This window comes from Corvus moneduloides, chromosome 6, assembly GCF_009650955.1.
Source record: "Corvus moneduloides isolate bCorMon1 chromosome 6, bCorMon1.pri, whole genome shotgun sequence".
Taxonomy (NCBI): domain Eukaryota; kingdom Metazoa; phylum Chordata; class Aves; order Passeriformes; family Corvidae; genus Corvus; species Corvus moneduloides.
Genome location: NC_045481.1, coordinates 23,197,380 through 23,218,664, shown reverse-complemented (window position 1 = coordinate 23,218,664; position 21,285 = coordinate 23,197,380). Strand labels below are relative to the sequence as shown.

Genomic DNA, 21,285 nt, shown 5'->3' with positions numbered 1-21,285 from the left:
TTGTAATAGTTGCAACAGCTGCTGGTATTTGCTTCGCTCTGCTTCTTTCAATTTTATTGTTGTATGTTTGGATTTTGAATATCTGGTTACGCAATCGGTGATATATTTATTTCAAAATGTGGGGTACATCTATGACTTTAGGAAGCTGAATAGATTTTTCTTTGCAGATAGGTCATTTTTAAAGGATATATCACCAAAGCAAAGTCCCTTCTTGTTGATGGACTCAGGAGAGAATGTGAGCACTGACTATTCTAGTGCTGCTGAGGCCTGGTCTTGCATAAGGCCAGATCCTGTTTAGGCAATTTGTTCTTGTTTGCTTGTCCAGTAATACTCAGAGCTGTCAGTCTGGTTCTCATCTGGTTTTAAGTTAAACATTGTCAGTAAAACTGTTCAAAAACTTTGATAGTGAAACATTTTCATTTAGGAAAGGCTGATTCGTTGAAAGCTAAATATGTGGTGGAAACTGCCTCCTTGGATAAAAGTTAGTATCTAAACAAATACTTGGGAAAAAAATTGAAATGTATCTATTTCATTTCAGTCTTTCCAGAAAAGAACTCTGAAAAATAAGTTAATAGACTTTTCCCCTAAAATTATACATTACCCATTTTGCTTCAACTCCTGTGGTTTCTTAGGTCTGTCTAGAGAACCCAATGTGTCTTCTTGCAGTCATTTGTGTAGCTATTAAATGATTTTTAAACTCCTGAATTCCTACCATGGCTAGTTACTCCTAGATAAATTAGGAAGTATAGGAGGGGGAATTCAGAGAGGAATTCACTAAGATCTGCATGGGAAGGGCAGTGCTGCTTCATGAGAGCAGCTGTGTTGGGTGACAAAAGAGCATACTCTGATGGCAGCTGAAACCTGTTTAGTCACCAGTCAGTCAATCCGTGTAGGTGTACTCAAGTTTGAAAGTGGCTATGAAGTGCATGGGTGGCCTGGAAATTTGTTGGCTGTAGTAAATGTGTCTGCATTGCTTTTTGCTTCTGGGTTCTTCCAAGATACTTTCCCACAGAAGAGGTGGGAATTGCATAGTGGAGAATGATGGTTCTGATTCCCTTCTTTGCAACAAGCAAACAAAAGACAGCTCCTAGCAGACACTGCAGACTTTCTGACTCTGTGATATTTTGTATTCAACTATGCAGTGTTTGCACAGGCTTTGCTTCAGTAGTGAAATACAGAAGCATGGATTGGGTTGTGTCTTTGTCATCTTCTGTCGTCATGAAAAAGATCCATGTAGAAAGGAACTCACGAGTCAATAAAAAGTTTAGAGCTGGAGTTCTATCTGACAATGAGTTTCCTTCCTGAGCCTGTGTCCTTTCACTTCTAGACATCTGCTCTCTACTTTGATTTTTTTTTTTTTCTGGGCATGTTTTTTAAATAACGCCTTTGGAGAGATGAAATCTGAATCTGAAGCTTGCTTAGTATGAAGACTTCGATTTAGGTGAGAGCAGTTTTTAAGGCAATCTGACTCCTCAGTAGTGAATTTATGGCACATAGCAATTTCTAAGCTGAGACCATTGTTTTAAGCACACTTGAAACACTGATGTTTTGGAAGGTTCGGATGTAGCTGCAAAGCCCAATGTATCGTAACTAAAGCATGCAGTTACTGCTTATGCTTTTTTTTTTTGCTTTTTTTTTTTTCACGTGGACACATTCTACTCTTTTGTCAGTCATTAAAGAGTCATTCTGATTATTTTTTTGATCCAGCCTGGATTTTAAAGCTTGTCTTGCAAGAAGGACCCAGGTGTTTTGTGAGTAGACAGGGCTGCCATAACAATAAGGGCAGTAAGAGGTATCAACATACAATAAAAGCATAGTAGTATGGCAGCAAGGCTTGGGCTTATTGTTGTGGGACCTGGAACCAGGATATCTGTGTTTGAACTGCCAGGCATAGATGTGGATTTGAAGCTGGGGCATTGAATAAATAGAAGTGCAGGAATTGCAGAGCAGGCTGGCAGTTTGGAAAGTTATTTGCAGAAGAAGAGGTACTGTTGAAGCTACTTGCTTTGTGGTTATAGATTTGGGCAGACCTGGATTTGGTCTGAACTAGGAGAGGGAAGGCAGAGGTGGATAAGACAGAGAAATATATGGGAGAGGATTTAGTAAACACCTGGGGAGAATTGGGAAGTCAAAGACTATTGGTATGAGATGAAAGGGGGAAAGGCTTGAGATGGGAGTGTTTGAGGATTCTGGGTTATGAAACTTTGGTGGCTTTGGGACAGGAGAATTAAGGGATTGAAAACTGAGAGAAGAGTAGAGAAAGGGCTTGTATCAGGGTCACTTAATTAAACAGGGCACTACTTTCCTCTGCATTTCTAGACAGGAGACTGAATTGTTACTTTCCTCCTTTTCACTGCTCTGTTTAAACCACTCGAAATATGATAGTATTTTTTTAAAAAGCATTCTTAAATAAATTGGCATGAAGATGAGAACATTACTTACCTAATAATAAAAATAGTACAATTATTTAAAGCCATTCCAGAAACTTGGAGTTAGTCTACCTTGTTGGAAAGTACCTGGCTGGTATGAAAAGGACTTGATATATGGATTTAATTATGTTTCATGATAAGATTAGGACCACTGATTTGGAGGGGGTATATGAAAGAGTGAGTTTTGAAAATGCTGGTATTGCTGTGGACTGTATTTTTGTGGTGTTTTTCTTGTTTGTATTTTTTTTTCCCAAGGGCAGGAACTTCTATGTGAGAGATGAATGTCTTTGTGCGTTGGTTCCTTGTGTTGTGCCAAGCTGCGTCTTGGAGGCTGGGGTGCTCTGAATACATACCTCCTTCCAAAAGCAGCTGAGAAGCTTATTTTCCATTCCCATTTTTTGTGAGAATTGCTTCTGGTATCCATATAGTACTGTGGGTTTCTGGGGTTCCCAGGAATGTAGCCTCAGCAGCTTGGAATGATGTTGTCATTCTGGTTGGGAGTCCACCTCTGTCCCTCTCCAATCCCTGCTGTTCTTCACTGTTTTCTGCCCATGCACAAAGCACCTGTTTCATGTTTCTTCTTTTACACTCTTGTTTTCTAGCCTCTGTATTAAATTAGTTTATTATTGAGGGTTTTTTAAAATATATAATTTTGTTGATACTATTGATACTATTTTATTATTTCCTGCTAAAATACTAATGTTCAAAGGGAAATTTTTAAGTGTAAGTATCTGATGAACTTTGAAAAAGATGTTTAAAATCTGTCCTCTTAAGAAAACAAGACTTTTGTGATTACTTCAGCTTTCTGTCTTGTCAGTCCTCTCCACTCCTGAAACATCAGATAGGAACTTCACACTGATACTCATAGGATATACAATTCTTAGTATATGAGAGATGGAGAGGTAGGAAGGTAAAGCCTTACTAATCTGCAAATTTGTTCCATTGTACTCAGTTTTTGGTCTTCACAGACTGTCTCACAAAATGTGAGAGAACATTTTGCCTTTCATTAATTTGTGTTTTTGAAAAACATTTTCCGTTATATTGTATAAAATTTCATCAGGCCATCTTCATTCTTGCAACCTGGAGAAAACAGTGGTGCCTTCACAGTGGTCTACAATAGAAGTATTCATCTAGACCACTTAAGAATAATTACTTAATTCTTTTGCATCACTGTACAATGCCTTACTGCACAGTTGCAGGAATGAATGAGGGATGAATAGAGAGCAAAGAGGAGCAGTATTATTCTGTCTTTGACTAAAAAAGAAGCAGCTTTTTGGTTAATTTCTGTAACTGTCTTTAATGGTAGGAATAGGAACGATGTTTCCTGAAGGACATGCTTGAGTATGTCAATCTCTAGTTATGTTATGAAGGATTTGATCTGAGTCAGGACCAGTGCTATTCAGTGTTCTCATTGGGGCACAGTGGCATCAGGTGCACCCTTAGCAGGATGCTGTCCAGAGGGACATGGACGAGCTTGAGAAGTGGGGCCATGGGAATCTCATGAGGTTTAACAAGGCCAAGTACAAGGTGCTGCACCTGGGTCAGGGCAATACCCAGCAGCAACACAGGCTGGGGATGAACAGATTGAGAGCAGCCCTGCTGAGAAGGACTTGGGGGTGCTGGTGGATGAGAGGCTGGACATGAGCCAGCCATGTGCACTCACAGCCCAGGGAGCCAATTGTATCCTGGGCTGCATCCGAAGCAGCGTGGGCAGCAGGGTGAGGGAGGGGGTTCCTCTGTTCTGCTCTGGTGAGACCCCACCTGGAGTGCTGTGTACAGCTCTGGGGTCCCCAGCACAAGAGGGACATCGACCTGTTGGAGTGAGTCCAGGGGAGGGCTACCAAGATGGTCAGAGGGCTGAAGCACCTCTTCTGTGAAGACAGACTGAGAGAGTTGGGTTTGTTCAGCCTGGAGAAGAGAAGGCTTTGAGGTGACCTTATTGTGGCCTTTCAGTACCTGAAACGGGTCTACAGGAAAAGTAGAGAGTGACTTTTTACAAGGACATGTAGTGACAAGACAAGGGGTAATGGCACTGAACTGACACTAGGTTTAGATTGGATATTAGAAACATGTTCTTTACTGTGAGGTTTGTGAGATACTGGAAGAGGTTGCCCAGAGAAAATGTGGCTGCTCCATCCCTGGAAGGGTTCACAGCTGGGTTGGATGGGGCTCTGAGCAACCTCATCTAGTGGAAGGTTGGCATACGGGAACCTGGGCATGCAGGTAGGGGTTGGAACTAGGTGATCTTTACGCTCCCTTCCAACCCAAAAGATTCTATGATTTTATGATAAACATTCAGCATTAGAAAAGAATGCATACATCAAAGTTTCTACATAGAAAATTTATTGTTTAGTATAGCTGTTAACAATGAATGTTAGTTTTTACTTCTGAGGAATTTTATTCCATTCTCTTAACTTAAAACCACAGGTTTATGATATTTTTGTGATTAAATAGGATCTAATAATAGAGCTCATTTTGAGATCATAACAACAGTGGGAGTTAGGTACCATATATCCATACCATATATTTCAGACCCTGCCTGATCTTTGCAGCATGTGCAATCTAACTATAGTACTCCGCAGCATCCAAAAATAGAAAGGTGTGCCTCTAGTTAACTACCAATATGTCTGGGAGCAAGCAACAGAGATCCCTATATTAGATGTGTCTTTGAGGGTCCAGCATTAGCCTGGTAAGTCAGTGGCTGAGTAGGATAATGAGGAGGTATCTGATCTCAAATGGCTGTAAGAAAATGAGTAATACATTATGTCTTATCTATTAGAGTTCTTTGAACTGAGAAAAATAGCATTCAGTGTAACTTGTTCATATTCCAACTTTCAAAAAAGTTTTTGACAAGTTTTCAGCAACTGTTATTAAGATGGACAGGTCTCTGTAGGATGAGAAACAAAGTTTTATTACAGATAAAAGACAAAAAGCAAACAAAAAATAACTAGTCAGTTTGCTATATAGCAAGTGGATAACTGAAGATGCATAATGCAGAATGTACATGATCCAGTGTAAAATTAAGTGTTTGAAAAGAGGAGATTAAGGACATTAATGAGGCATTTTATTACTTAAAGAATGAAAGTTATTGCAAGGTAGTATAGGGTGTGAATTTACAGTAGATTAACTAGTCTATAGTGTTCATCCATGTTTGTGCAGCTCATATTTACCACATAAGGTAATTTCTTGTTACCTTCAGTATAATGTGGGCTGCGAGAGTCCCATGTTCAGTTACAGCAAAGTTAGGTGTGTGCTGTAAACTTAAACTCGAGCCTACTTCCTGGTAATTTGTCGTTATGTTTGTATTCTTTTTTGGATTATTATGAGTAAAACGAATAGAAATTTAAGAGCTGCATTAATTGGGTAAGACACTGGCAGATGAAGTTCAGTGTTTACAAATAACCAACTATATGATAAGCAATAATTTTAACCTCTTGAATGATTAATCTAAAGCTTATTTCTTTAGGGAAGAAAAAAAAGGATTTTATTTCATTGAAAGCTCAGTGAAGATACCTGTTCCAAGTTAAGCAGTAAAGTCAGCAAAGAAAAATTAGTAGTGTGTTTAAGGAACAGGATAGGACATATATATATTAGTGTAAGCATCAATTACATAACCTTCCTCAAAACTGTTTTCACTTCTGGGTGACATCCCTAAAGTGAATTTAGGAAAAATAACTGGGGTTCACAGAAGAATGACTGCAAATGCAGTTTTAATGAGGAAAACATTAAATTTTTTTAGGGAGGAGATAAATGTGAAGGAATTACATAGAGCAGTGAAAGACAAGGTAAATAAAGTTTACTTGATTCATGTTTCTCATAATAATGAGAAGATATTCAGTTTAGCAGGAAGATACTGGAGTAAAAAATTATAATAAAAGTGAATAGTTATTGTCACAGATTATATTTACCTTCTGAAACTCCCTGAAATGGGATACCATTAAGGCTGAAAAATGAATAGGCCATAGTTTCCTCAGAGAGAATAATGAGCATTTTGCAAACGATAGATCCCTAGGTTTTACCATACAGAAATAACAAATTCATTTTCCTTATCAATAAGATGTTTCAGTTATGTGCATGGAAACTAAAATTTCTTCCATTTTCTGAAATATGTCAGACAGGATAGTGAGTTTGCTGGGCCATTGATCTGAACTGACCTTTTACAGTGAAGAACATGTGCTATGCTGCTGCTTCCATATTTATGAGATTTTCTTTGTTACATTGCTTTACTGTAGTCAAGCTAAATATTTTCGTTACAGTAAGTGGGCTACTGAGACACTTGTGAGGAACTCAGTATCTGAAATTGGTGATTTCCCTAGTTATGTCAATCAGATAATTGCTAATTATTTTTACAAAGTGATGATGTCTTTGTCAATGTGTGTAGTGTAGCGGTTAACGGTGCATGTTAACAATACAATTTTTCAATTTCCTGAAGTTTTCTTGTTCAGTTTGCCCACTGCCTCACATGAGCTTAAAATGGCAACAGTACTGTTGGGGAAACAAGGCAGGTATATTGGTGGTTAGCTGTGGAATGATGCCTGAAGATACAGTTCAGTAAGCCCATTTCATTGCAGAGGGACTTAATTTTCTTTCTTGCTTTGATTTGTGATGTAGAGATCTTACTGGCTACTTTGTGACTTCTGGACAGCTGTAAGAGAGGTTTTCTGCCTGTACCTGCTGGAAGCCATTGGTCTTTCCTGATGGACAGATGGATGAAGACTGACCAAAATAATCCAAACTACTTTTCCTTCTGTTGTGTTCCATACCAGGCTTCAATCCTAAAGTCTTTATTTCATGTGTGTTTAGCATAGAATATTTCCATGTGTTTGCATTGCAGGCCTTTCTGTAGGGGGGACATTAAAATACACAGCATGGGTGTACATCCAGAGCCAGGTGGCTGGATCCTGGATGCATATGAGTGTTTTTCTTTGTGAATAGCATGCTACTTCTCCCTGAAGTACACTGTAAAGTAAAAATTTTTGTGCAATGTTGTATCTGTGTGAGGTCCCTATCACTGTCTGGTGAGGGGGGGCTGCAGTTGATATCTAGCAGGCTGTAGTACTTCATAGTTATTAATGCTAGGGAACTGAAGAATGTGTTGAATTGGCCAGCTTGACCAAGAGGAGGAGGAAGAGAAGGAGGGGAAACCTGGTGAAAGCTCTCTCTGTGTGTGTGTGGGAGAGTGTGAGATTTCAGGTCCCAGCTATCATCAGGAATAGCTCCAATTTTTGCAGCCAGGGAGTTTAATCACAGGGATAACATCAGACCACCCAGGCAAGGGCTATACAGAGCTGCCTCCTTCTTGGCTATGCAGCCAGTCAGTGCCCAAGATCCAGCAGCCAGGATTCCTGCAAACATACTGACATTGGAGATCCATTGGAGGATGGGGCACTTGTCTTATTCTACATTTTTCATTTAGACAGAAGGTAGAAATGAGCAAGAAGCAGATGAGTTTACAAAACCTTAGCACCAGGGAGAGGGAGTGAGTAAGAATTGAACGGAGCATTTTACAGTGTTCCAGAGGGACCCTGTGTGTGCTACAGGAATCCCAAAATAGTGAGCTTCTTCTTAACATCAGCTACAACAGTATTGGAAGCCACACCACTCCTCGTTTATCTGTCTTAGTTACATAGTGTGGTACCCTCGCCTGCCTTGCCCTCGACAGAGCAAACTACCAGTCTGCCAAAACGCTCTGTACAGGTCCCAGTGGGCATCAGCTCTTTCCTGGCACAACAAGAGCATTAAATTTAGGGTACAGCAAATACAGAAATTTGGTGAGGCTATTTTCTGCACTGAGGAGTTTTGGTTTTTTTCAGTGATGATCCCTTGCTTTGACTCAACCCACTTTATCTGAGTCTTAGTTTTATTTTCTTTATGTAACCGTTTCTTTGGTTTTTACCTCTCCACTGATGGAGAGAAAGGGAAGTGTAAAGAAAAAAGGCATCTTACTGTAATTAGTAAGAGGAGCAAGAAGCAGGCAATCGACTCTGAGGGGCATTTTTCTTTCTTCTTTCACACCTCTGGACTCCTGAATCTTCTCCTCACTCAAGCTGTTCACACAGGAGCTGGAATTACTTTTATTACTACTGATTTGTAGCAGCAACAGTAGTAATATAACCAGTTGGTCTCAGCAGAGGTTGTAGGAAGTGAAAATATCAATGTAGTTTCTGCAGTGCTCATGTTGAACTCCTTCTGCTCTGAGGCTCCACAGGGAATAGAAGCAGAGGGTTTTGTTATGATGCAGCAACATCTGCAGATAGTCACTAAACAGGCCAGTCTGAGCAGCTAGGTCTCATGTTATGGGAAAGATTACACCCTGATCATCAAACTTTTGGCAGGATTGTGCCTTGTAAAAATCACTCCCACTGGAAGTTTTGAGGCAGAGAGTGTCTAAATGAAAGCCTGACTTTTTCAGGAGAGGGAAGAGGGGGAGTTCAGCCATCCACAGCAGCAGCACTAACTTGGGTTTTCTTTTTTCGTTGTTAAATGGATGCATATGCTGGAGACACTACAAAGGAATTTGCAAGTTTGTCAGGTTTCCCAGGAATGTCTTTGGCAGGTCTTTGTCTGGAACGTTTTCTGGAGACTGGAACACTTGTGCTCTGTATGCATATGTATATCCTGTAAGCTGGTAAGCTCAGAGAGCAAAGAAGGAATGTCACAGGCCTTTGGCCAGATCAGCCTTGGTACACACACAGATTTCACACTTCCCAGCCTGTTAGCCCCAGTTCTTCCCTCCTGGCCAGTTGTTACTGCAAATTCAAATCTGTACATAAAATGAAGGTGCTTTAGTATGGGGTTCGGTCAGCAAGATGGCCTGGGTAACAGAAAGGTGGTTCTAGAAAAATCTATTTGTGTTGCATGATTTCCTCATGGAATTTGTAGTGGCACATTGTTACACTCTTCAGACAGTGGTTGTATGTGCGTGTCTTATTTGTGATTTGGGGTTTCCTTTGCCTCTTAAGAGGCAGGTTAAGATGGTGTAATTTTTTTCTTTTTTCTTTTTTTTTTCCCCCACACTGGGGTAGCCTTTTGGATTCCAGTATCTTGGTGCATTAAGGAAGGCAAGACAGCTGGACTGTTTCCAGTAGTACTGGCAGACTGGCAAGCTGCCTTAGACCAAGTCATGCTAGCCTGTGCTAGATCGCAGATGTACCTGGGAGCTCTGTTGTAAAGCCAGGAAAATGCAACATGCACTAGGGAGAGAACAGGTTAACAGTGAGTATTTATATTGTTGTAGCATCTAGTCAGTCATCTCTGAAGGCTGAAGGAAGAAAAATAACTGAAAGAATACAGCAGATTTTTTTCTCTCCACATGGCAAATTCTTAGCTCTTCCCTTCTGTTAAAGATTTCATGGATCTTGAAAGCCTCAGGGGTATCTGTGTTTGAGTAGGCTTGGCAAGTGAAAATACAGTGACTGTGGAAGCCAGGTAATGAAAGAAAAAGCACATTTCATTTGCAAGCTATTGGATAAAGATGGTATTGCTGGATGAACAATAAGTAATAAAATGGAGAATTAGGGATTGACAAGGGTCTTGAAGGATTCAAACTGGATAAACATATGGATACATTTGTTTACATATGCTTACATATGCATATACAGAGCATATGGGTAAAAATAGATCAAAAGGCAAAGGAGAGCACACTACAGATGAGACATTTTGCGCCTTTTCAGTTTTCAAGTGGAATGGTTCCCTCTTTGAGCTTATGATACAGTGTCATCTTGTCCTGTCTGACACATCAAAACTTAAGGATTCTGGTCTGATCCTAAGGCAGAGGAGTAGTGATTTTACGTGTATCTTATCATGATCCTTGTCCAATCCTTCTTTAAGCAAAAAGGTTTCTCAGTAAATAGTTTATTCGTATATGCCTTTGTAATCTGTTGATAGGGTGCATTGTGCTGAAAACTTTGTCTCCTCCTGTTTCTGTGAAAATTTTATCATTTTGAAGTTTTTTTTGGAAGAGACAAAGTAGGCCTATGGTTACTGCATTCTTTTGGCATATCTCTTAGGCCTGACATGTGAAATAATAGCTTGAGCTCTGGATCCCTTTTCCTCCTCACCAGTCAGAAAGGTCCAAATGGAAATGAGAGATGTGTGAACTGGGAAGGATGCAGTGTGGCTCCAAGTAAGAAAAATTATCTTTAGACTTTGTATATCTGCAGTCTCCACCACTTTTTAGGCAACAGGATCTGACTGGCTTCTGCCAGAAAAGTGTTAAAACTGCCAACTGGAGAGGATCAAGGCAGCAATTTGTAGCGTATTGCTTGTTGTAACATGTTGACCAGTGAAATTTTGGATCTGCTGTTCAGGATGTTGGTAATGAAAATTTAAGTCACTTTTTCACTGCCTGCCAAGAGGGGCAGAGTAATAACTTCTAGCGGTGATGTGTCCCTGTTCACCCTGGTTGACTCCTACAAACTAGCAAGAGAAGCATTCAGGCTTTCAGGAGGCTTTTCCTGGGTCCATGCAGGCTAATCTGCAATACTGGTTATTATTATTTTCTTTTTCTGATTGTTGTAATTCATGGCTTTAGCTTATTTGAATCATTAGAGAAGATCAAAAAGAAAATACTAACTTTATTATAGAAAAAAGATTATTTAATATGGCAATGGGAACTCTTGAAGGACTAGTATAATGTAGATCAGAAAAGTGAAAGACATTAAGCTCTTTGTCTGACTCTTGCTTGTGATTTCTTAGTACTATACAGTGGATCTTTGTCTGTAGGATGCTATTGATTGGAAGCAAATTCTATCCTAGAGGTTTTTATTCCTATCTGTACTTCAAGAGTTCATATTTCATATTGAATTTTTAAAGCAGATTAACAAAAACAAACCCCTCAACTCCTATGTTCAGCACTTCGGGGTATCATTCTGTGTTGTGGCCTTGCTTTCAGTCTTAAATTTATTCAGAAATAAATTTTGCTGAGTAAAGCGTGACCACGGAGATAAAGTCTTTTAAGTGTATGTGTCTCTGCTGTCAAGGCAAGTGTATTGCAGTCATAAACTTACCGTGTAACATTTAAAAATAAAAATAAAAGTTAAAAAGTATTTCAGCACTATGCAATAATTTATGTTTTGTCTTATTAGCGTTATATTGAAGTAAATATAACAGTACATATATGTACTGTTTCTAACACAGATCTCTATTGATACGGCTGTGACAACCCACGTGTTCTTCTCCCCTCCTCCCATTTCTTCATGTTACATCATAAATAGAAGTATGTCAAGTGGGTTCTTTTGCTTCCCTGAGAGCTTTTGGGGATTTACTATACCATGGCATTCTCCAGTCAGCATGTTTGTTTCAGCATCTGACATCTTTGCTGTCCCAATCAGTTTAAAAATCGGAGCAAAACTTTGTGAATCCTTCTATTATAAGAGATATTAACTGTGTATTGTCTTGCCTTTTACAGGCTCCACAAAGAACGTATAGATGTGACAATGTGAAAATTGGGATGTTTGAAGTGTGCAGTGCAGCCCACACAGGTCTCCTGTCATACTGTCATTGTCAGGAAAAATACTCTGAACTCCATCACTGCTAATGAAAAGCAGGAGTCTTACCAAGCAGGAGAGTTTGAACCCACCTTGGTGCAACTCAGTTTGAAAACTAATTTAATTCTTGTAGATCCACACCAATAACCAACTTCTCTGTTGAGCCCCACTCGCCTTTCTTTGTTTTGGAGAGATTTTTTTTATTTGTTTGTTTCTGCTCCATTACTACTATTTCTGAAGCTATAAGCTCTTCTATATGGATATTTTGGTCCAGGTGCTCTACATTACTTCCTACACCTAAGTACCAACTGATTTGCTGCTAAGTGTTTGCCTCTGTAAAGGGAAGACTGCAGTTCCATCAGGTGCACAGGAAGACTAGAAAATGAAGCCACTGCTGAGCACAGATGTGTTGGGAGTGCCTCAGTAACCCTCCAACACAACATCCTGGCCAGCTAATTATAGCAGCTGAAATGTCTCAAAGCATGGCACAGTAATAAGCAGTAACACCCATCTGGGTGGGCTGGCTGCAGCTAAACCTTATGTTCTTGCTGGTGTTCTCTCTCTCTTTCTGAATCCTTTGCCTGTTTTTAATCCTGCTGTAGTTTAAACACCTGTCTATCTGGAATGTGTGAAATGTCCCTATTACCCATGCTAAGCTATTTGCTTAAAAAGACAGCTTTCAAATAAACAATGATACAGTATTAATGAGGAAAGCATGTCACAGTAAAAGAGCAAGACTGAGGTGGTAATTCGTCAGACTAAACGGTTCTTGGCATCAAGATGATGAGGAGAGAAAATTGGATGACATCATCTTCATTTCACACATTGGATATGTTAGCAAAGTTGCGATCACTGTTGCTGACAAGCTAAGAATTGTATATAACCTATTTTATTTACCATGCTGCTTTCTGTGTTTGCATCATTTACCATTCTTGCTTCTTTTCAGACAATAAATTCTTTGTGACCAGCAACTGTCATTGTTAGGTATTTGTATAGTGCCTGGCACAATTAGAACTAAATCTAATTTGAAGCTTTCTGTTACTGCAATGAAGATTCTTTAAAATTTAATTAAATTCTACAGAACACAGCAACATTAAGGGGTGAAGTAGAGGCTCCAAAATGACACCTAATACTGTTTTCCATATAGGGTGGATAACACTACCCATTACTAAGCTTGCCTGATAATGTCCCACTGTAAGATCTTGTCTTAAATTGCTTATAATGTTCTGAAACTTTATTCATTTGAATTAATGTTTTCTGTGCTTATTGTTCAGTTCTCAGAACACTTCAGGCAAGGTGAAGTATTCCAGCCAAAACCAAGGCTGGATTAAAAAAATATTTTGTGCATTATAATATCTACAGAACTTTTCTTTTAAATCTCTTCATCTCCCATGCTTTGAAATAGCAATTTTGAATTTAGAGTTTTGTCCAAGCTTGATTGCAGATTAACTGTTTGAAAAGCTTCAGGTGAAATATACTCAGCAAGACCTGCTAGACCTCTCAGCTTCCTGAAGGTTCCCTCCACACTGAGGATACTAAACTGAATTTCTCTGTATTTGCAGCTCTAGTGTACTTTGGTTTGAGCTTCTGTTCTCTTGTGTTTTCAGTAACCTGGTCCATGTTGAGTTGAGGACCTGTCTGACTTGACTGCAGAATGAGTAGGAATTCTGCCAGGGTGTGGAGAACAGCTAGGATATGGAGCCTGTGAAATTTGTATCTGGACATAATTTAGGAGAGGACACGGAGAACCATTCAGATGGAAGAACAGAAATGGATGGAGTGGTAGTGTGGTAAATGTGGTCCAGTGAGCAGCCCTCATTCAAGGACTGGATGAATGAAGAGGGTGGCAAAAGGAGAGGTCAGGGGAGGGGAATAAAACCAGAACTACTAGGATATAGGACATGTGAGAAACCAAGAACAGAAATGTGGAAAGACCAGTCAAGTAACTATTCCTGGGGAAAGTTCCAGACCTGAAATGGTGTGAGTCAGGGGCCAGAAGTAGTGGGAAAGCTAGTGCTGGAAGTCTGTAAGAATGAAACTATACTGAGGAAAACAAGGAGAATGACACCTGAAATGCAGAAGCTGAGACTGTGTGAGAATAATGATACACAGATGAGGAGCAAGAATGGGAAAGGATAGAGCTGAGAAGGGGTGAGATGAAAGTGGCTGCTTTTGGAGGAGTGGGCAGAAGCCTAGGGTATAACCACTAGAATTTAATTCTGTCCAGAACTTGAAGTAGGAATTCTGAACTTAAAAAATGCTTAGGTGCCTTGTACTATTAAACCACAGGAGGGAAAACTTACTTTGTTGTCAATGGCAATGTTCATGATCCAGAGTTCAGCGAGAGGACTGTCTGTAGTCCTGAGCAAGCGCATTTTAAGAGTGAGTGTAGTGTATTGCAATGAAGATGGCATGTACTTGTTTGAGTAATTGAGCACAAATTCCTTTAAAAGAGCGTTGTTAAGCTATGCTTAAGTCACACTTTAAGTGGCTTAATAAGCACCACCTTTGAGATGTGGAGCAGATGCAAGGCTAGTTCTTAGACTCTTCTTTCTGTGTCCTGTGTCTCATTGGCTATATGCCTTCCAAATGCCACAGAAGTGAGGAGGACCAATACAGGTAAGTCTTGTTTGCCATATGATCCTAATCTTTGTGCAGAACCTGATGTTTTTGCTGCTCCTAAAAAGTAGCATGTGATTGTGTAATTTGAGGTAGTTGTATATCAGGGCTTGACTGGGAGGCCTTTGCAAAGTTGGCTTTTCAACCTTTGTATTGTTTTATTACTTTTTTTTTTTTTTTTTCAAAATGTAAACTGTTATACCGCTGTAACAGATCCATTGCATTATGTATTTTTTCAGTACATCAGCAGATAGGGCCTCCTTGCACGGTTTGATCTTTCAAGAGTATAAGCAATGCAGGAAGAATGCTTATGGAAGGAAACAATGAAATACATGTTACATGCTTAAAAACTCATAGATTTTAGAGCTTGATATTGCAAACATACACCTAACGTAATTTTTGTGTGTTTACTTGTGTGAACACACAGTGCTTTATAAGTGGTTGTGTGAGAAGTTTCTTTAATGTGTGGTTGGGTTTTGGTTTGAATTTTATATCCAAGGTACGTATGTTTTTGGGTTGTGCTTGTATGTTTGTGTAGGGAGGGGTAGAGACAGGACAGGTGCACATGGTTGGCTTACTGACACAGCTCACGACAACTGGAGAGATACTCTGGTCTCTACTCAGTGTAATATGAGCTTCTAGCTTTTGATCAATGCATGTGGAGTTAATTTTTCACATGGGAGGAACTTTCTTACTTTGGGATTTTTGCCCCATCTTTGTCCTTTTCCTTCTCTGTTCTTCTGTGAATGGCAGGGTTGTAATTTTCATGCTGGCCTCTGAATTCATCTCGGGCATGATAGATCTTGGTGTCATCTCTCACTGCTTTATGCAACTAGCACAGTGTTTTTTGCATTTGAAAGTTTTCCATTTTCTAACAGTTTCACTTCTCTTAGTACATACTCTATCCCATTTACTTAGTGATACATTTTTCTCTTTTCTTGGCATTTAATTGTTTCTGATAGTTTGTTTGGGTTTGTTTTTGTTTTGTTTCTTTTTCTTTTTTTTTTTTTTTTTGCCTCTTCAGTTAACAAACCTGGACTTGGCAAGTGGAGCTATAAGCAAGGGGAATGCAGCTGCCCCACAGAGCTACTGGTCACCACTCAACAAAAGAGGGCCACTGTGGCCTGTTCAGTCAGATACTCATAGAGATGACAAAAGATCTGTCTCTTCAGCAGTCAGGTAAGTTAAAATTGCTGCTCTAGCTTTTTGAAGAAGAATGCAATGCGCTCAGGAGCTCAATTGTAATCTGTGTTTGGCTTCTTGCTCAGATGTAGGAACATGTCTAGAGAAGGGCAACATCGCTGGTGAAGGGTCCGGAGCACAAGTTTTACGTGAAGCAGCTGGAGAAGCTGAGGTTGTTTAGCCTGGAGAAAAGGAGTCTTGGGGAGTGGGGGGTTACACTATTGCTCTGTACAACTCCCTGCAAGGAGGTTGTAGTGTGTGTTGGTCTCTTCTCGCAAATAACAAATGATAGGACAAGAGGAAATGGCCTCAAGTTCCATCAGGGGAAGTTTAGACTAGATATTAGGAATAACTTATTCACCGAAAGGGTTGTCAAGCCTTGGAACAGGCCACCTAGGGACATGGTGGAGTCACCTGAGGGTTTTTAAAATGTGTAGGTGTGATACTAAGGGACATGGTTTAATGGCACACTTGGTAGTGTTAAGGTTAACAGTTGGACTTGAGGATCTTAAATGGAGGATCTTTTCCAGCATGAGCAATTCCATGATGCTAACAGCTTAGTAATGGTTCTTCTCAGGTTTAGAAACGAGCCCTATGAAAATAGCTGTATTCCCAGAGCTGTCAGGTTCATGGTGAAATAGGGGCATAGATGAACATGGTGGATGAGAGGGAAATGTCTGTTTCTCTTTGATCATTTCCCATCCCTGCATCTGTAAGTTTAGGTTTGCTGGCATTGAAACATATATGCAGAATGCAAACTTAGACCTGATGCTGCAAAAATCTCCACTAAGTCCTCATCTTCATGCTTTTTCCTTGAATATCAAGTTTAGATTGTTCAAAGATAGAGCAGTATTTATCAGAGTTTCTTCTCCAGATGTCTTCTTTATACTCTATATTTATTTTGGACATTGGAATTTATATTTATGGCTTACACACTCATGGGAATCAGGGCAGAGGACTGATTTTGCAGTAAAACCATTCTTCCTGTGGTTCAAAGAACAGCAAGATTTACTTGCAGGAGTCTGAATCTTGGAAGCTAGGAACAAGGCAAACTTGCTGCAGTAACCAGGCTAGAATACAAGCCCAGGACTGCTGGAGATCTGAGTTCTTCCTTTCCACTCCAGTAAATAATATTGATTCCTTTGCCTAAGCATTCATTTTTATCTTTTAAAACGGAATAATGAAGCAGAGCTTCTCCAAGACATGAGTTTAGGTCTGGAAAGTACTGCATACATTAAAATGCCGTTCTTATCACTGGTGCCTGAATGCTACTGGAAAATAGAGGGAAGCGAGAGAGGGAGAAACACAGTGCAGAAGGCATGTGATCTGAGTGCTCATCCTTCCCCAAATCTTCAACAGAAAGATTGTAATGGGATTTGGAAAGCTCAAGCAAAATTGTTCTTATTTCATCAGTCACTACTTTTCATCCTGCCTAAAGAAGAGGAATGTGAGGAACGTGAGAAATGAATTCCTGGCCTGTTTCTGTTCCAGCACAATGTTTGCCTCGGGGGTTTAAAGTTATTGAGAGAAGTGGTGGTGTTTCTACTCTTGGACCCCATCCAGGCAAGCTATTACCTAATCCAAATAAAGAACCTATCCAACAGGTGTAAACTGCCTTCCCCTCCTACATGGCTTGGGAGAGCAGCAGCATGCAGGCTGTCCTAGAGCTTCTGTTCCTTTTTCAGCTCTGTTTGCACTTCTGCATGGGCTCACAGACATAGCTGCAAACCCCACCACTGCTGCCCAAAGCTCCATTTTGAATGACTTCCAGGGCTGTGCCTCATCTAGCATTGTGTGCATAGTTTAATGCTTTTAGTTAAAGTTTCTGTTTTATGTTGAGCAGCAATCTGAAAATACTTCAGAATTTTCCAGTCACAACTGATAGAAGATTCCATCTTCAAACCTTTTAGGAGTCATTTAGTCTTTCACTACTTCAGTTGCTTTGTTTTTATCCTCAGAAAAAGAGTCAGAAAGATGCCTTAAGATTCCCTGTTGAGTTATTTTATCTTCTTGGCTGCTTTTATCGAATGGCTGAAATACTGGGAGTTAAGAGTTTTATGTAAATCTGGAAATGAAAAAAAAAATTATTGAGGCAGTGCTGGATTACTTGGTCTGTGAACTTGAGTTTAATGAGAGAATTCCAAAAGGAATATCAAGGTTATGATATGTGGAGATGGCTATCTTGTATTGTAAATGCTTTTTTGCTACTTGATTGTTACATTGGAGCAAGCAATTCATAGAGGGTCATCTGATGGGTGTTAGCCTGTGCTCAGCGCTGGCTGACTGAAGAAAAGCTTCCTGTTTTGTTCCATTAAGATTCTCGTCTATCAGTTACAAAATTCAGCAAGGATGGAAATGTTCTGTAAATGGGTCTCTTATCTGGCTTGCACTTGGCTCCAGTTCAAACATCTGTCTCTGAAGTGCAGTCCTCACAGTTTTTGTATGGCTCTGTGGTAAATCTGCTGCTGAAGGTCGTTAGAAAATTTTGGTTTGATGCTTGCAGTCTGTAGGATTCAGGCTATTTTTTTAGGCAAATCATCTATCCCTTTAATTCCCATTCTCCCAATACTGACTTAACTAAATGTATCTCAATAGAAGTTATCCCTTCTTTTGTTGATTCCTTTTCTTTGCATGAGATGGGGTGACAAATTAGTAGAGTACTTGCCAAAAGGCAAAGGAGGTCTTAGGTTTGTAATAAAGAGACAGGGGACATTTCTGGATATGTTAAAATGTTATTTTAGAAATCTGCGCTGCTGTGCATTTTGAGATTTTTTTTTTTTGTCACTTTCTGTAAGCATTGGCACCATTTTCACTCAAATGGTGGCCTAGCCTGTTGCTGCACCTCAGACAAAGAAGCCTGCAGGACTGCAAAAGAGGTGAAATGTTCCAAGTTGTGTGTGGCCTTACTTCTAACTACTGTGACATGACTGTCAACCTCTGCCACATTTGCTGCAGACCTGCCTTTGTTGCCCTCTGTATATCAATGAAGTTATGCCAAATCTGTTCTCTCCTTCTTTAATCCCAGTCCTGTCTCAGTGCTCTGTCTCAGTTCTCAGCTTCTCACTCAGTCCATCGGGCAGGATTGTCACCCTTTCACATCATGCTGTAAAGGCACTAAATGTGATTACGTGTTTTGTAGTAGAGTTACTGAAGATTACCATATATAGTTTTTATCACAATTTTAATAAAGTAATCCAAGGACCACAACCATGAAAGTGATTCCTCATTATCCAGTGAAACTACGAGTCAGCTGAAGCCAAGACCGTACTAGAACTGCTCTTAAAAAAGCATTCTCTTGAAAGCATTCTTGGTTGTATAATAAAGGTAAAAAATCAGGTGTTTAACAGAATGAAGCTTGTTGATTCAGAACATAAACTAGCTTTTAAGTACCTGTTAGCAAACAGCTGCATGATCCCTAGTTGTGAGGACAGTAGATGGAGGTTAGTAGAGGCTTCTGGCACTGGAATTTGCAGCTGCTGTGCCACTTGTTTTTTGAAAAAGACAGTGGATTTCTTCTCCAAGAATTACTTGGGCTCTGCAGGTCACTAAATATCTAAGACCTGGACCAAAGCTAGCAAGAAAGATGATTTTTTTTTTTTTTTTTTTTTCCTAGCTGGTACAGATTTCTGTGTTTTCAGTGGGCACTTTGGATTCAGCAGCAGCCATCCTTGCTCGTGTGCATCTTGTAGAATTCGTAGGAGCAGTAAGTTGGCAAGAATTCAGCAGTGAAATGGTCAGTGTTTTCTCAGCTCTCTGTTTCATTAGGTTCTTGCTCTTTCATAACATTGATCTCAAACCTGAAGACTGACCACACACTTCTAAACTGCTCAGCATATTTTTTCCTTGGATTTTCTGACAGACATATTGAATTTGGTTAGGGCAGGCAGGCAAGCTTCCTTGTCATCAGTCAGAGAGTAGAATGGCAGTCAAATTTATATTACAGAGCCCGTGAAGGGCTACTGCAGTCAGAGAAAAGGGAATTCTCTTCTTTTCCTTGTGTCTGAAGTACTTCTTAGCTCATAATTTCTGCCAAGGTGCTCAGGTTTATCAAGAAATGATGTTTTGTTTGTAGACTGTCTACTCTGGTTTAAATTGTATAAACACATGCTTTTTCAATTTTCTGATCTAAAGGGGTTTTAAGTGTAATTTACTGTGGTATCACTCTCATTGATAGTAATAGCAACAGCTCTCAGGGCTTCACAGGCTGTGTGCACATACCTGCTGTCTGTCCAGGTTCCCAAACAATCTCTGCTTTGTGTATTTTCTTTTTTACTTTTCCTTGCCTAGAAGTATCAAATAGGGTGGGAAACCAGAAGATGCTGACCAGACATTTAGCATCTCAGATGCTTCTGGGTCACATTGCATGTATTTACAGCTCATGTACAAATCAACAGTGTGGGTGCAGGAAATCCGGTATTCTACTTAAAAAGCTTCCTGTGCTTGCTCTAATAGAAACTGTGTATCAATTTGTATGCCAAAAATTCTACACAGCAAAATGATTGTACACTCTGCTCTCTTGCACACCCCAGCTCATGAACTAAGATTGCTGTGCTGCATCCCCTGACAGACAGTCTCCCAAATCAGGACCTTCCTTTTAATTGCTGGCCTTCCTTAACCTGGGCTGGGTAGTGGATACTTTATGTCCTCCTTCCCCACCTAGTGCCTACTACTGCTTCTTGCCAATTTTACTGCTAGGGGTACATGTGCTATGTGTTCTAGGTTTCAGATGCTCTGATCACACCAAGTGTATATCCTTTGGACTTGGGAGGAAGAATCCCAGGTCTCTTCTGAGAGTTTTCTCTGAGCTGGTGTATTTGGCTTCTCTAGTTTCACTGAATCTTTGAGTGTTGCCAGAAAGACCCCAAACAGCAATCACCAGCTAATTATAGTTCACTGGTCTCAATCCTTTGTGTCAAAGGGGCAGCAGTTTGCTGTGTTTGACATGAAGGGAAGGTGAAAGTGGCTTTGTTGTTTCCTCAGTTTTTATTTTACATTTTGGAGCTGTGGAATGTAAAATAACAAGTCACACTTGGACCCTGACTGGTTCTGAAGAGCAGTGAGAAGAGGGAGACTGAAATAGACAAAAGATGTGAAGGGTGATTCTTGCAGGGATAGAAGGGTGAGTAGTTGATGGGACAGTCTTGCTTTTTTTGCAAGACTCTTGAGCTAGGCTGGGGTAGGCTTAGCATGGCAGAAGCAGCATGGTATTGTAGTAGGGGCTGTGGGAGAGAGTTAACTATGTATGGGCTTGCAGCTAAAAGTAAGGACAAGAGAATTCCTAGGGATCTTGGCAGCTAATGCCAAGTTTTTATAAGAATAAATCTCTTTCTCTGTGTTACATATGTGTTGCCTTGTAGTTCTGGGTTGATGGTAACTTTATTCTCTTCCAAATAATTTTTTTAAGCTCCCTGCAGTTTCTTGCAAAGTGGAGGCTACCTGGCGGCTCTCCGGTGCTGCATTTGCCAAGTGTTCAGAGCCTATTTGTTTGCACAGCATCTAGGTGTAAGGTAACTTGGAGGCTGTGTGGCACTGATGCCTTTGGAGGAAATGAAGGGAGAAAGCAGCAA

General features: G+C 40.1%; 1 protein-coding gene across 8 annotated transcripts in view; it reads left to right on the top strand.

The window, feature by feature from the left end:
- The window catches only part of TTLL5 (tubulin tyrosine ligase like 5), a 126,938-nt gene that overhangs the window by 59,844 nt on the left and 45,809 nt on the right, over positions 1-21,285 (top strand). For 7 of the 8 annotated variants that reach the window (XM_032113471.1, XM_032113476.1, XM_032113469.1 and 4 more), the window contains one exon: positions 15,561-15,715. The exons of the other annotated variant lie outside the window; for it this stretch is intronic. In XM_032113471.1, coding sequence (XP_031969362.1) covers positions 15,561-15,715 — 155 coding nt within the window. The remainder of the gene's footprint in view (positions 1-15,560; positions 15,716-21,285) is intronic. 8 annotated transcript variants of the gene reach the window in all.